A 12,850-nucleotide genomic window follows, 5' to 3' on the forward strand; every position below is an offset into this window, starting at 1 on the left:
ATCCCATATGTTAAAAATGAGCTTCTGATAAAAGCAGCTTCTGAGAAGCTTTCCTAAACTATAACTATAAAAAAAAGTCCATTTGCCTATTTAGCTTGCCATTGCTGAATAAGGAAAAGTTATAAATGTCATTGAAAGACAGACTATTTGTTATATTTCCCATCTGCTTACTACATTGGTTATTTGAGTGTCTTGTAGGTGTAAAATGCTCTATATTAATAAATTCAAATGATGTCTGTTGTCTTGTACAAACACAGATGTCATTTTTGCAGCTTGAACTTGTTTAAGTTCACAAAATAAAATATTAAAAAAAAATAAAAACATGAATTTTGAATTGAAAGAGAGAAAAATGGTAGTAAGCATGAAAAGCCCATGTTCAACTTTTATCTGTTCATCTCTTACTCAACATTTCAATTTATCACTAACCTCCACTGCGTAAAACGCTTTTAAAAGTTTATTTTTTGGTATGATGGCATCAAATGTAATAATTTCTTATCAACCTTTATAATTACAATGACTCATTCACAGATATTTAAATTCAAAAGCAGAGTGAATTTTTTTTTTTCACTTTGTTTATGAAAATTAAAACAAGCTAGGGCATCGGTACACAGGCCAATTGGTCATCTGTCTGTTCTTAGCTTTTTGTCTCACAGTGATCAAAACAATGATTTCATCAGCAAATGAGCAGCTTGGTTGGACCAGTCAACAAAGCCTAAAAGAGACTCTGAGGACACAGGTCTCAGCTATTCTCTTCAAAGCAATATAGAGTGATAATACTTCAATATGACTGCAAGAAACTTTAATATCAAACACTGGCCTGGCTTGGGAACCTACCTCCAAGCAGTCCTCTCCCTATTTCTGTGAGATTCATATTTGACATATTCCAGCTCATTTTCCAGAGCCATGTCCAGCAGCCAGAAATGGGGAGCATATTGTAAGACTGCATCTTTTTTCTCTGAGTGTGAGTTTTACACTTTAGGATCACTTTGTCCTCTTGGAAGATAAAATTGATGATGATTACCCTTTGCTGAGCACTTATTGTATGCCAGGCACTGAACTAAGAAATTTTTATTATTAATGTTTAATCTCTATGACAACCCTATGATACAGATATTATTGTTATTTCCATTTAACAGATAAGGAGAAATAGAAGTTGAAAAGCCTCAGCCTTCCCTGAGATCATACTCTTATTAAATGAGATAATCAGAACCACAACCCAGATTTGGCTGACTCCAGAATATATACTCATAACCACTATACTATATTGATTTCAACTATTTTAGAAATCCAAACCCATTGGGTGTAATGTTCAAGGATATTTTCTTGGTCATTTCGTTTGAGGCTCCTCTACTATTTCTTAATACCACTGACAAAAGCTCTGGATAAAGTCAAAACTTCTATGGTTGCTGAGCTCTTTGGACTTAAGTCTTTTGAAATTAAAGGAAAGATAAATCCTAGTTGTTTGTTGGGTTTACTATAGAATGTGATAAAGAGTCATCAACATTTCTGCTGGGATATTTATCATCTTGGCAACTCTAGAGGAGGAGATGATTTTGCCTTCAACAAATTAGATTTTCCTCAAAGGTATATATGAGGTAAACACTAAATGTCCCCAGTATCATTGAGCTTTACTTTGGCACAGCTGAGCTCATGTAGGGAAGTACAGAAGAGTTCAAACATCGTCTTCTATGCTGGCTGAGGCCATGAACAAAATGGGAGCCCACTTTCACACCATCTTCCTAATATCCAAGCATTCAAGGTTATACTCTATGTCCAGATATTCATAGCTGTCCTCACAGCCCCCTGCCCCCTAGCCCTACAGAGCAAGCTCCACTGTGGTCTTAGTCAACCTTTTTCACCTTGGAGACACAACTTGTATTGTATCCTCTTAGAGCCCTGCTAAATATGAAGTTACAGAATTCCAAATTTCAGACATGAATAAGATTGTAAATATCACTTCCCCAGCATCTCTTTGATGCAGATAAGAAATCCAAAACTTAGACACATGCCCCAGATCACCCAGTTGCTGAGTTGCAAGGATGGGGGAAATGCTATATCTGCCTGAGGACTCTCAGTACAGTGTTCTTTGCATTGCACCAAGTCATCACCTCCTACTCCATGCTGTCAACCAGTTAACCTCCCAAATTTATCTGTAACATAAGTCCCTGGGAACAACACTTCTCTTTCCTCTCCAATCACCTTTGTGTTTCAGCAGGGGATGCTTTTGAAGACAGGAATAACAAACAACTTTAGTGATTTAAGAAACTCCAGGCCTAAACAGTCTATTAGATAGATAGCCTTCTGGGCAAACAGCACTTCTATTCATTGTTAAGACACATTCATCATGGTTGTCTTTGGTTTGGCCCAACCAAAACTCTAGAAAGATCTTGGAAAGGCACAGCTTATTATAGAATGAATTATGAGATCAAAAACAAGGATTGTGAGAAAGCCTACAGAATTTAGGATTACTCACCCTGAAGAAGAAGAAAAGGCAGTGAAAGCTACCTTCGTAATCACCTTTGGTCAAGGGGATTTATAATACAGAAAACAGTGACTTGTCTTCCATGGTTAGGATGCACAAAGAGAAATTGGACTTAAAGTGCAGCAAGATAAATGGATGGCCCCACTGAGTGTCAATGTGGTCAATTAGATGGCCTCTGGAGGCTTTCTGTAAGCCTGACTGCAAGGAGTACTTTGACCTGCACTATACAGAAAGCCCTCTTATCAGAGGCACTGGAGGAGAAGTGTGTGTCTATAATGGTCAAGCCAGGCTCTCTGCTGACGGCAGAGGCATGCACTGTGCAAAGTCTTGAGTTTCCTCACAATCACATTACCTAGAGTTGATTTTGTTTGCTTTATAACTGCTGAGAAATTGTGAGGAATCACCTACCACACACAAGCTTCTATCATGAGGGCAATGAAGCTTCTATTGTCATTGACAAAGGGATCAAATTTCATCCTGTCTCAAAAAGAGAGTCCAATTTTGGACCATAATCTGGTTAAAACTGCTCTCTGCAAAGAGGTTTCTAAATCAGTTTCTTTCCTAGCACAGTGGGATAAGATCTGCAATTCTCCTCTTTGAATTACTCTGACCGCGCTCTGGGAAGCACAAAGTCAATCTTCATTGCTACCAAATCTGAAGGTTAAGTTTCCAGGCAAGAAAGGAGGTGATGCTGAAGCCATGATCAATCAGTGATGTCAACCTGCCAGAAGTAACTTATCATGGTACAGGTATTGGACATTTTAGTGTGTAGCCTTCTTTTTTTCCTCACTCCTGAGAATCTGACATTCAGTCATTTTATGTTTTCTAATTTGTTGGAAGAAAGATGTAGAGAAGAGAATTTATGATCTCCTGACAATGAAATGCCTTTTCATTACCATCATTGTTGCTTTATTGTACACTAGCCCTACTAGCATTTTGTCATGTTCTTTTGAAAATTTGCAACTGTTCCAAGGTTAATTGTGAGTTTGTTGGAACACATGTAAATCACCAATTCTTTTTCTTCAATTGAGAGATAAACTCTGGTTTCAAGGTAGGAGCAGCTTTTTTCATTATTCATTCCAAATGTGAAATGGCCTTTAGTTAGTTCATCTGGTTGATTTTAAAATGAAAGTCATCTTTTCAACACCTAACCCTTTATAGATAGGCGAGTGAGTTTCCAGTTGGTAGGAAAGTGAATTATCCTCTTTAGCAAAGCTTTTTCCGTGTGGGTTGTTTAGGTATTTAGACTGTGATTTTAGTGTCTAAAAATACTTTCTTAGAGAAAGATAAATATTGTATATTAATGCATATATATGGAATCTAGAAAGATAGTACTAATGATCCTACTTGCAGGGCAGCAAAGGAGACAGACATAAAGAACAGAATTTTGGACATGAAGGGGAAGGAGAGGGTGGGATGATTTGAGAGAATAGCATTGAAACATGTACATTACCATATATAAAATAGATAGCCAGTGGGAGATTGCTGTATGACACAGGGAACCCAAAGCTGGTGTTTTATGAAAACCCAGAAGTGTGGGATTGGGAGGGAGGTGGGAGTAGGGTTCAAGAGGGAAGGGACATATGTATATCTATGGCCAATTCATGTTGATGTATAGCAGAAACCATCACAATATTGTAAAGTAATTATCCTCTAATTAAAAATTAAAAAAAAAATTTTTTTAAGTGTAAAAAAAAAAGATACTCTTTCTTACTAACAATCCAAAATTAGAAAGTCTAAACCATACCAACTGAATTATAGTTGCAGTGGAGTAGACAGAGAAAGAGACTGAACAGTGGAGGATAATAAGAGATAATTCTAAGTACAAAAGAGGTAAATTCATGTTTGTCATTTTGATACAAGTCTTCCACTGTATACTATGTCATTTGATACAAATCTTCCCAATTTTACCTGACTTTTTTTGACAGTGACTTAATCTGCTGGGACCACCATAACAAAATACCATAAACTAAAGGAGCTTAAGCAATACAAATTAATATTCTTACAGATTTTTAAGCCAGAAGTCTGAGATTTGAGCACCAGTACATCAGAGTCTGGTGAGGGCCTTCCTCTTGACTTGCAGACAATCATCCTGGTGGTGTGTTCACATGGCTTTATCCCAGTGAGTGCATGTGGGAGAGAGAGAGCAAGCTCTCGAGTGTCTTTTCTTTATAAGGGCACTAATCCTACGAAAAAGGTCCTACCCCTGTGACCTCACCTAACCCCAACTGCCTCCCAAAGTCTTCATTTCCAAATACTCTTTATACTGGAGGTTGTATGTATGTTAAGTTGCCTCAGTCATGTCTGACTCTTTGTGACCCTATGGACTATAGCCCGTCAGTCTCCTATGTCAATGGGATTTTTCCAGGCAAGAATACTGGAGTGGATTGCTCTGCCCTCCTCCAGGTGATCTTCCCAACCCAGGGACGGGATCTGCATCTCTGATGTCTCCTGCATTGGCAGGCAGTTTCTTTACCACTAGCTCAAAGTAAAAATTTGGGGAAGATACAAACATTCAGTCCATAACAGACAGTAAAGTTAAAGTTCAACTAAACTGCGAATCATATTCAAAAAAAATTTGCCTACACAAATCTTCCTTGTGTGTTTCCAATCTTTTAAGGATCCTTCAGACATTCACATCCTCCATCCCCAGACCTGCACCTCCACTGACTGCTTTCAGCCACATCTTCATTCCTCCAGGCGGCTCCAGCTCTTCCCTTCCTGTCTTCCTCATCAAACTGTCAGTTGTCACCCTGATCAGAAAAGGGGCAGCATGCATGATCAAAGGGGTGATCAAGCTGCATTTTGTGTCATTCCTTGGCAATATTCCTCCTTCTTATTCTTCATGTGCATCTCTGCAACCTGTCTTGCATGGCTCTGACTGATCTACTCTCTCTGGCTCATCAAAGGTAAAACTCTACATAGTTCCCAAAGCCTTAGCAGCCCGGGAGAAGAACTGCATTATGGCTAAAATGCAAGATAAAATACGTGGATAAAATGCCTTATAACTTACAATGCTTTCATATATACCAATTTGTATGATCCTCACTTTTATAAGATGTTCACCTCAATGACACAGATCAAGAAATTAACATCAAAGACTTGAATCCCTTGCCTGAGGACCATGGAAAGTAAGTAGCGTATTCAGGACCCAACTCAAGTCCTCCCAACCACATCTCCAGGGCCCTTCCAGGACATCAGAAATACCTCATAGAACAGCATCACGAGGTCAGTAAACCAGCCAAATGTGACTTTCAAAGCTTTCTCCACAAACTGTAATCATGATACAATAAACTTTTTGTTGTCCAATTATTCTAAAATGGGCTTCCTTGGTGGTTCAGCAGTAAAGAATCTGACTGCAATGCAGGAGATGTGGAGACACCAGTTCTATCTCCCCTGGAACAGGAAATGGCAACCCACTCCAGTATTCTTGCCTGGGAAATCCCATGGACAGAGGAGCCTGTGGGCTACACTCTATGGGATCGCAAAAGAGTCAGACATGACTGAGCAACTAAAAAACAACAATGCCTGGCACACAGTTAATTATCTATAAATATAATAATAATAACTATGGGGACTTCCCTGGTGACTCAGTAAAGAGTCTGCCTGCCAATGCAGGAGATGCAGGTTTGACTCATATTCCAAAATGCCTTTTTAAACATAAAAACTAGCAAATTTTAATAACTGAAATTCTATAAAGGAATGTGTACGTGTTAAGCCACTTCAGTCATGTCCAACTCTTTGGGACCCTATAGACTGTAGCCCTCCAGGATCCTCTGTCCATGGGATCCTCTAAGCAAGAATACTGGAATGGGTAGCCATTCCCTTTTCCAGGGGATCTTTCCAACCCAGGGATCGAACCCAGGTCTCCTGCATAGCAAGTAGATTAAGGATGGACCTAACAGAAGCAGAAGAGATTAATAACAGGTGGCAAGAATACACAGAAGAACTATACAAAAAAGGTCTTAATGACCCATATACCAGTGATGGTGTGGTCACTCAACTAGAGCCAGACATCCTGGAGTGTGAAGTCAAGTGACTTTATGAAGCAATACTATGAACAAAGCTAGTGGAGGTGATGAAATTTCAGCTGAGCTGTTTCAAATCCTAAACGATGAAGATGCTATGTTAAAGTGCTGCACTCAATATGCCAGCAAGTTTGGAAAACTCAGCAGTGGCCGTAGGACTGGAAAAGGTCAGTATTCATTCCAATCTCAAAGAAAGGCAATGTCAAAGAATGTTCAAACTACTGTACAGGTGTGCTCATTTCACATGCTAACAAGGTAATGCTCAAAATCCTTCAAGCTGGGCTTCAGCAGTACATTAACCAAGAACTTCCAGAGGTACAAGCTGGACTTAGAAAAGGCAGAGGAACCAGCGATCAAATTGCCAACATCCATTGGATCATAGAAAGAGCAAGGGAATTTCAGAAAAATATCTACTTCTGCTTTATTGACTACACTAAAGCCTTTGACTGTGTGGATCACAAACAAACTCAATAGACATGAGTTTGAGCAAACTGTGGGAGATGGCATGGTGCAGTCCTTGGGGGTTGCAAAGAGTCAGACACAACTTGTTGAACAACAATAGTGAGCTGCCACCACAGGCTTCTCTCAGTCTCACTCTTTCCATCCAGCTGCCTCCGAGAAGGAAACATTTGTTTTTTTAAAACTCCTAGTAGGTTCCCAGCATTGAGCTACATCCCACATGAGAATCATAGGGTATCAATCGAGGGAATGCATTCTGAAGCTGGACAAACCTCAGTCCCAACCCTGACTGTGCCACTTAACCATGTGACCTTGAGTTTATTAAATTTCCTTTCCAAGCCTCAGTTTCCCCATTTGTTAAACTGGAATAAAAGCAATAGTTAGAATGATTGTGAGGATTAAACTGACTCATGTAAAGCACACAGTACACTCTGCCACATTGTAAATACTGCCTGTCATCATTATTGTTGTTACCAATCATTGTTCAAAGATAAGCAAGACAGTTCCTACCTCATAAGACTCATGACATAATGGGAAAATGAAACAGGCTTAAATAACGCTAGGACATGAAGATTTCGGAAAGGAAATGGAAGAGGGACATAGATTTTTGTCCCATAGCTCTCTCTCTCTCTACTAATTCCCAAATGTCATAACTCTCTTGCCCTAAGACTTGGCAAAATCCTCACTGATTTAAACCCCAGTACCTTTTTCCCTGGAAAATAAAAATTTTAATGCATGAACGTATGTCTGAAGAAATGGTAAGCATATGGGGTAAAAATTCAAAGCAAAAAAAAAAAAAAAGTATAACAGTTTAGGACTCCAGCTTGATGTACTGTTGCAATTCACAGCCTTGTCAGTCTGTTTTCTAACACCATTGCTCAAATTTGTGACAAAGTCCCAGCCCTAGAATCCTAGAATGAAGAAATTTGGCATGGGGTAGACTTGTTTACAGTCTCTTCTTGTGAATATTTCCATTTAGAAGTGTCTTTAGCTGGTGTTTCTGGTATAGGCACCCCTGATTATAAGCAGGAAGGTAAAAATACCGAATCTCAAGGCAGAGTGGGGCAGAAGTTAAGTTGGGTCTGAGATAATCTCCCTATGCCCCTCCCACTTGCCCACCTTTTGGAGATGCTCCTTACAGAGATGTAAAGCCAGCACAGCTGGTTTACCAGGCATACTTGTATTTTCTGTTATTTACCAAATACTTCTCAAGGACCAGGAGCTTCTTCAGATAATTCATAATGAGTTAATATAATTCATTAGCCCTCGCAACAACCCTATGAGGTGGAAGCTTTTATTGTTTTTAATTTACATATGTGGAAACTGAGACACAAAGAAACTAAGCAGTTTACCCTAGGGCACAGAGATGGTAAATGACAGGGCTTGAATTATAAACCTAGGCAGGCTCTGAAACTCATATTTTAACTTCTGTGTTGTTGTTATTGTTGTGTTGAGTCACTAAGTCATGTCTGACTCTTTGCAACCCCATGGACTGCGGCATGCCAGTCTTTCCTCTCCTTCAGTATCTCCCAGAGTTTGCTCAAACTCACGTCCATTGAGTCAGTAATGCTATCTAACCATATCATCCTCTGCCACCCTTTTCTCGTTTTTCCTTCAATCTTTCCCAGCATCACAGTCTTTTCCAATGAGTCGACCCTTAGCCTCGGGTGGCCAAAGTATTAACCTCTATGCCAATGTTTATTTGTGGGGTGTTGGTATTGCTGGTTTTTCACCTATGACCACATGCTATTTATGAAACTAGTGTTAGAAGTACACTGACTGTGAATGTGATTCAGGTCTGTTTGGGGACACCTGGTCTGTATAATTTGAAAGCATTAATGTTCCATCTCAAGAGTTAAACTTAATTCTGGCATATTGGCTTATAAGGATTAAACCATTCCTACTGATATACTGATAGATTCATATAGTTCAGTTTTACAATAACATGAGTTCTAATGCAATTAGGTGGTCTTCATTTTTACTAGGTTTGTGATTTGTGATCTTAAATTATAACTGTATGGATATGGGAAGAAACAGGGAATACCAGATATTGAACATATGGCTTTTTTTCAAAAAAATTTAAGTTGGAAGTCTATATAATTTTTCATTTCACAAATCCCTCTTTTACACTCAAATTGCAGAGCCAAATTCTACTTTAAATAAGGTGATACATGGATAGATATGACAATTCAGCTGTTTTTAATATTTGTTAGAAGGTAAAGCAGTACATTCATTTAATGCCTTCCTTTTCCTGCCACCATGAGATAACCTGAATACCTGAATTCGATTCAGCAATTAAGAAGCATTGCAATTCTAGTATGTGCTAGAAAATATGGCCACTGCATGGCCATGGACTAGCACTAAGTAGGTATTCAAAACACAACTGATAAATTAATAGTCTCAGAGATTCAAAGGTGAATATGATTCTTTCCTGCTCTCCAGTAGCTTATGATCCACTAAATCAGTCCTAAAGACCAACAACTGAAATGCAATGTGATGGATTTTGAGACCATACATACATGAGCACTATAAAAGAGTATTGGTGTTAGTAATATTATATATACACATATATTAATAAAAACATGATCATCTCCCCTATTCTTATCTTTAATCTCAGTATCCTAAAGTATTTTTAATAATAAAAGTTAAGTACACTTTAATACATAGAGTTTATTTTTCCTAATAATAAAATACATACTTTGGAAATAATATACATACTTTGGAATTCCACAGATATCATGTGTATACCTCCAGGCCAATGAAATGTATGTAATCTTTTTTTAAAAATTATGTTGTATGTAGTGAATATATCATAATGCATTGAATGATAAATTCTAGACAATCAGGTTGTAGCCTTGACTACTTTTGTTTTCTTATGTTTGTTTGTTTTGTCTTTAAATATCCTCATGCATCTATTTTAGTTGCGAGTGCTGTTTACTTGTTTCAATCAGCTTTACTGAGGTATAGTTTATAATCAATGAAATTCAACTGCTTTAAGTGCACATATCAATGTTTTAACAATAAGGTATACAAAATATGTACTGTCATGTAAAAACCAAAACAAGGAAAATGTAGAACACATCACCACCCTCAAGAAGCTTCCTAGGCCCCTTCACACCCTGTTCAGTTCAGTTCAGTTCAGTCGCTCAGTCGTGTCCAACTCTTTGCGACCCCATGAATCGCAGCACGCCAGGCCTCCCTGTCCATCACCAACTCCCGGAGTCTACCCAAACCCATGTCCATCGAGTCAATGATGCCATCCAACCATCTCATCCTCTGTCGTCCCCTTCTCCTCCTGCCCCCAATCCCACCCTGAGCCCTCCACAATTGCTGACCTGCTTCTTATTTGTGACTATAGTTTGTGCCATTCTTCTTCCATTTAGCTCTTAGAAATAACAAACTAGATGATCTCCAAAAGTGTTCTCTTAATCTGTGGCTTGCCTTTTCATGGTTTTAGTGTCCTTTGAAGAGCATAAGTTTATAATTTTGAAGAAATACAATTTATTAATTTTTCTTTTATGATTTGTGATATTTGTGTCTTATCTAACAAATCTTTACCTAAAACAAGTTTGCAGATGTCTTCCTTTTTAAGGCATGTAATTTTAGCTCTTAGGTTTAGATCTCTCATACACTTTGAGTTGGCTTTTATGTATGGAGTGAGGTAAGGGTTGAGTTTTATTTTTAACAATATGGATATCCATCCACTTATTACAGAACAGTTTATGAGGAGACTGTTATTTTCTGCATTAAATCACTTAGGTGCTTTTGTCAAAAATCACTGCATCACCTGGGAAGCCAAAGCCCTCACGTAAGTCACATTATCCCTTAGCCCCACCTCCCTCTCCCTCTAGCTGCTGTGTCAGGCTGTCACCCAGTCAAGCATGCCTTGGATGCCTCTCCTTTCACACTTTAAACACCACCAGTGAGTTTTCTTTCTTTCCCAAGAGAAACTCTGCCACCTGTTTTATAGTAACATGTTTGTCATTTCTAATACAAAACAATGGGATGTAATTTTATAAATGCAACTTAGGACTGATACCTCAAGGATTGTGCCAAGATGCATAAAAGTATCCAATAAAAGCAAAACAAAAAAATTTTAAAAATCCACTGAATATGTATAAATGTGTCTATTTTTGGACTCTACTTATACCAATGCTATATTCAATTACTGTGGCTTTGTCTTTAATTCAGGTGATATAAGAGTTCCAACTTTGTTTTTCTACAAGATTATTTTGCTATTCTATATCCTTTGCACTTCTGTATAATTTTGGAATCAATTTCTCCAATTTTATTTTTTTAGGTCTATTGGAATTTGATTGGAATTACATTGAATTTAAAGATCAATTTGAAGAGAACTGACATCCTAAGAGTACTGTCTTCCACTCCATGGTATGCTTCTCCATTTATTTAGATCTTTAAATTAGTTTAGCAGGGATTTATAGTTTTCAGTGTCCAAAGCTTGCACATGTTTTGTTAAATGTATTTGAGAATTTTATGTTGTTTACGTTCTTGCAAATATGTTTAAATTTCAATTTCTAAACACTTGCTGCTTGTATGTAAAAATAAAATTGGTTTTTGAATATTGACCTTGAATCCTACAACCATGTTAAATTCAATTAGATTTTCTTTTTGTAGATTTCTTAGGATTTTTCATATATAAATTCATGATTGTATAATCGAGATAGTGTTACTTTTTCCTTTCCAATCTGTGTGCATTTTTTTCTTGCCTTATTGGACTGATTAGTACTTTTCCCAATAGAAATAGTGACTATGGGCATCCCAGCTTTATATTTCACCTTAAGAGGAAAGCATTAAGAATATCACCATTAGTATGATTCCTGCAGGTTTCTTTATTTCACAGATATCTTTTATTATGTCGAAAAAGTTTCTCACAATTTCTTGTTTGCTACAATTTTTTTTTTAAAGTCATGAATGGGTATTGAATTTTATCAAATGCCTTTTCCTACTCTATTGAAATTAAAGCTTTAACAAAATGTTAACCTGTTAGTATAGTGAATTATACCCTGATCGATCAGTTGGTAAAGAATCTGCCTGCAATGCGGGAGACTCCGGTTTGATTCCTGGGTCAGGAAGATCCACTGGAGAAGGGAAAGGCTACCCACTCCAGTATTCTGGCCTGGAGAATTCCATAGACTGTATAGTCCATGGGGTAGCAGAGTCAGACATGACTGAGCGACTTTCACTTTCACTTTCATAGTGAATTATCTTGATTGGTTTCTAAATATTAAACTAACTTGATTTTTTTTGGAATAAATCTCAATTGATCATGACACATTATTTTATATAATTTATGTAGTGCTCTATTTGATTATATTGGTCTCTAGTTTCTCCTCTTGTGATGCCTTCTTTGTCTAGTTTTAATATACTGGCTTCATGAAGTGAATTGAAAACTGTTCCCACCTCTTTTGTAAGAGTTTGCAAAATTGGTATTATGTCTTCCCTGAATGCTTGACAGAATTCATCAGTGAAATCACTAGGGCTGGAGTTTAACTTTGGGGAAGTTTTAAAATATAAATGTCATTTCTTTAATATAACAGATACAGGGTTATTGAGATTACCTGTTTTTCTCCTTAGGTATGCTTGGTGGTTTGTCTTTTTCAAGATTATCCATTTTGTGTAAGTTGTCAAATTTATTGCCATATTTTTCATTTGTTGTTCTTTAATGTTTATAGAATCTGCAGTGATGTCCCTGTTTTAATTCTTAAGGTTGGTAATTTCTGTCCTCTCTTTTTTTCTGGATTAGTCTAGCTTAAATTTTATCAATTATATTGATTTTTTTCAAAGAATCAACTTTTGGTTTCACTTATTTTCTCTATGTATCTAATTCTATTTTGTGATTTTTGGACTTCCCTTTTGGCTC

General features: G+C 37.4%; 1 protein-coding gene across 1 annotated transcript in view; it reads left to right on the forward strand.

The window, feature by feature from the left end:
• Nucleotides 1-12,850, forward strand: part of LOC145546964 (uncharacterized) — a 148,542-nt gene that overhangs the window by 125,307 nt on the left and 10,385 nt on the right. Inside the window, exons 4-6 of the mRNA XM_081595366.1 lie at nt 10,729-10,777; nt 11,270-11,358; nt 12,565-12,606. Coding sequence (XP_081451492.1) covers nt 10,729-10,777; nt 11,270-11,358; nt 12,565-12,606 — 180 coding nt within the window. The remainder of the gene's footprint in view (nt 1-10,728; nt 10,778-11,269; nt 11,359-12,564; nt 12,607-12,850) is intronic.

Source organism: Giraffa tippelskirchi, chromosome 4 (assembly GCF_054371585.1).
Source record: "Giraffa tippelskirchi isolate mGirTip1 chromosome 4, T2T-mGirTip1v1.2.pri, whole genome shotgun sequence".
Lineage (NCBI taxonomy): Eukaryota > Metazoa > Chordata > Mammalia > Artiodactyla > Giraffidae > Giraffa > Giraffa tippelskirchi.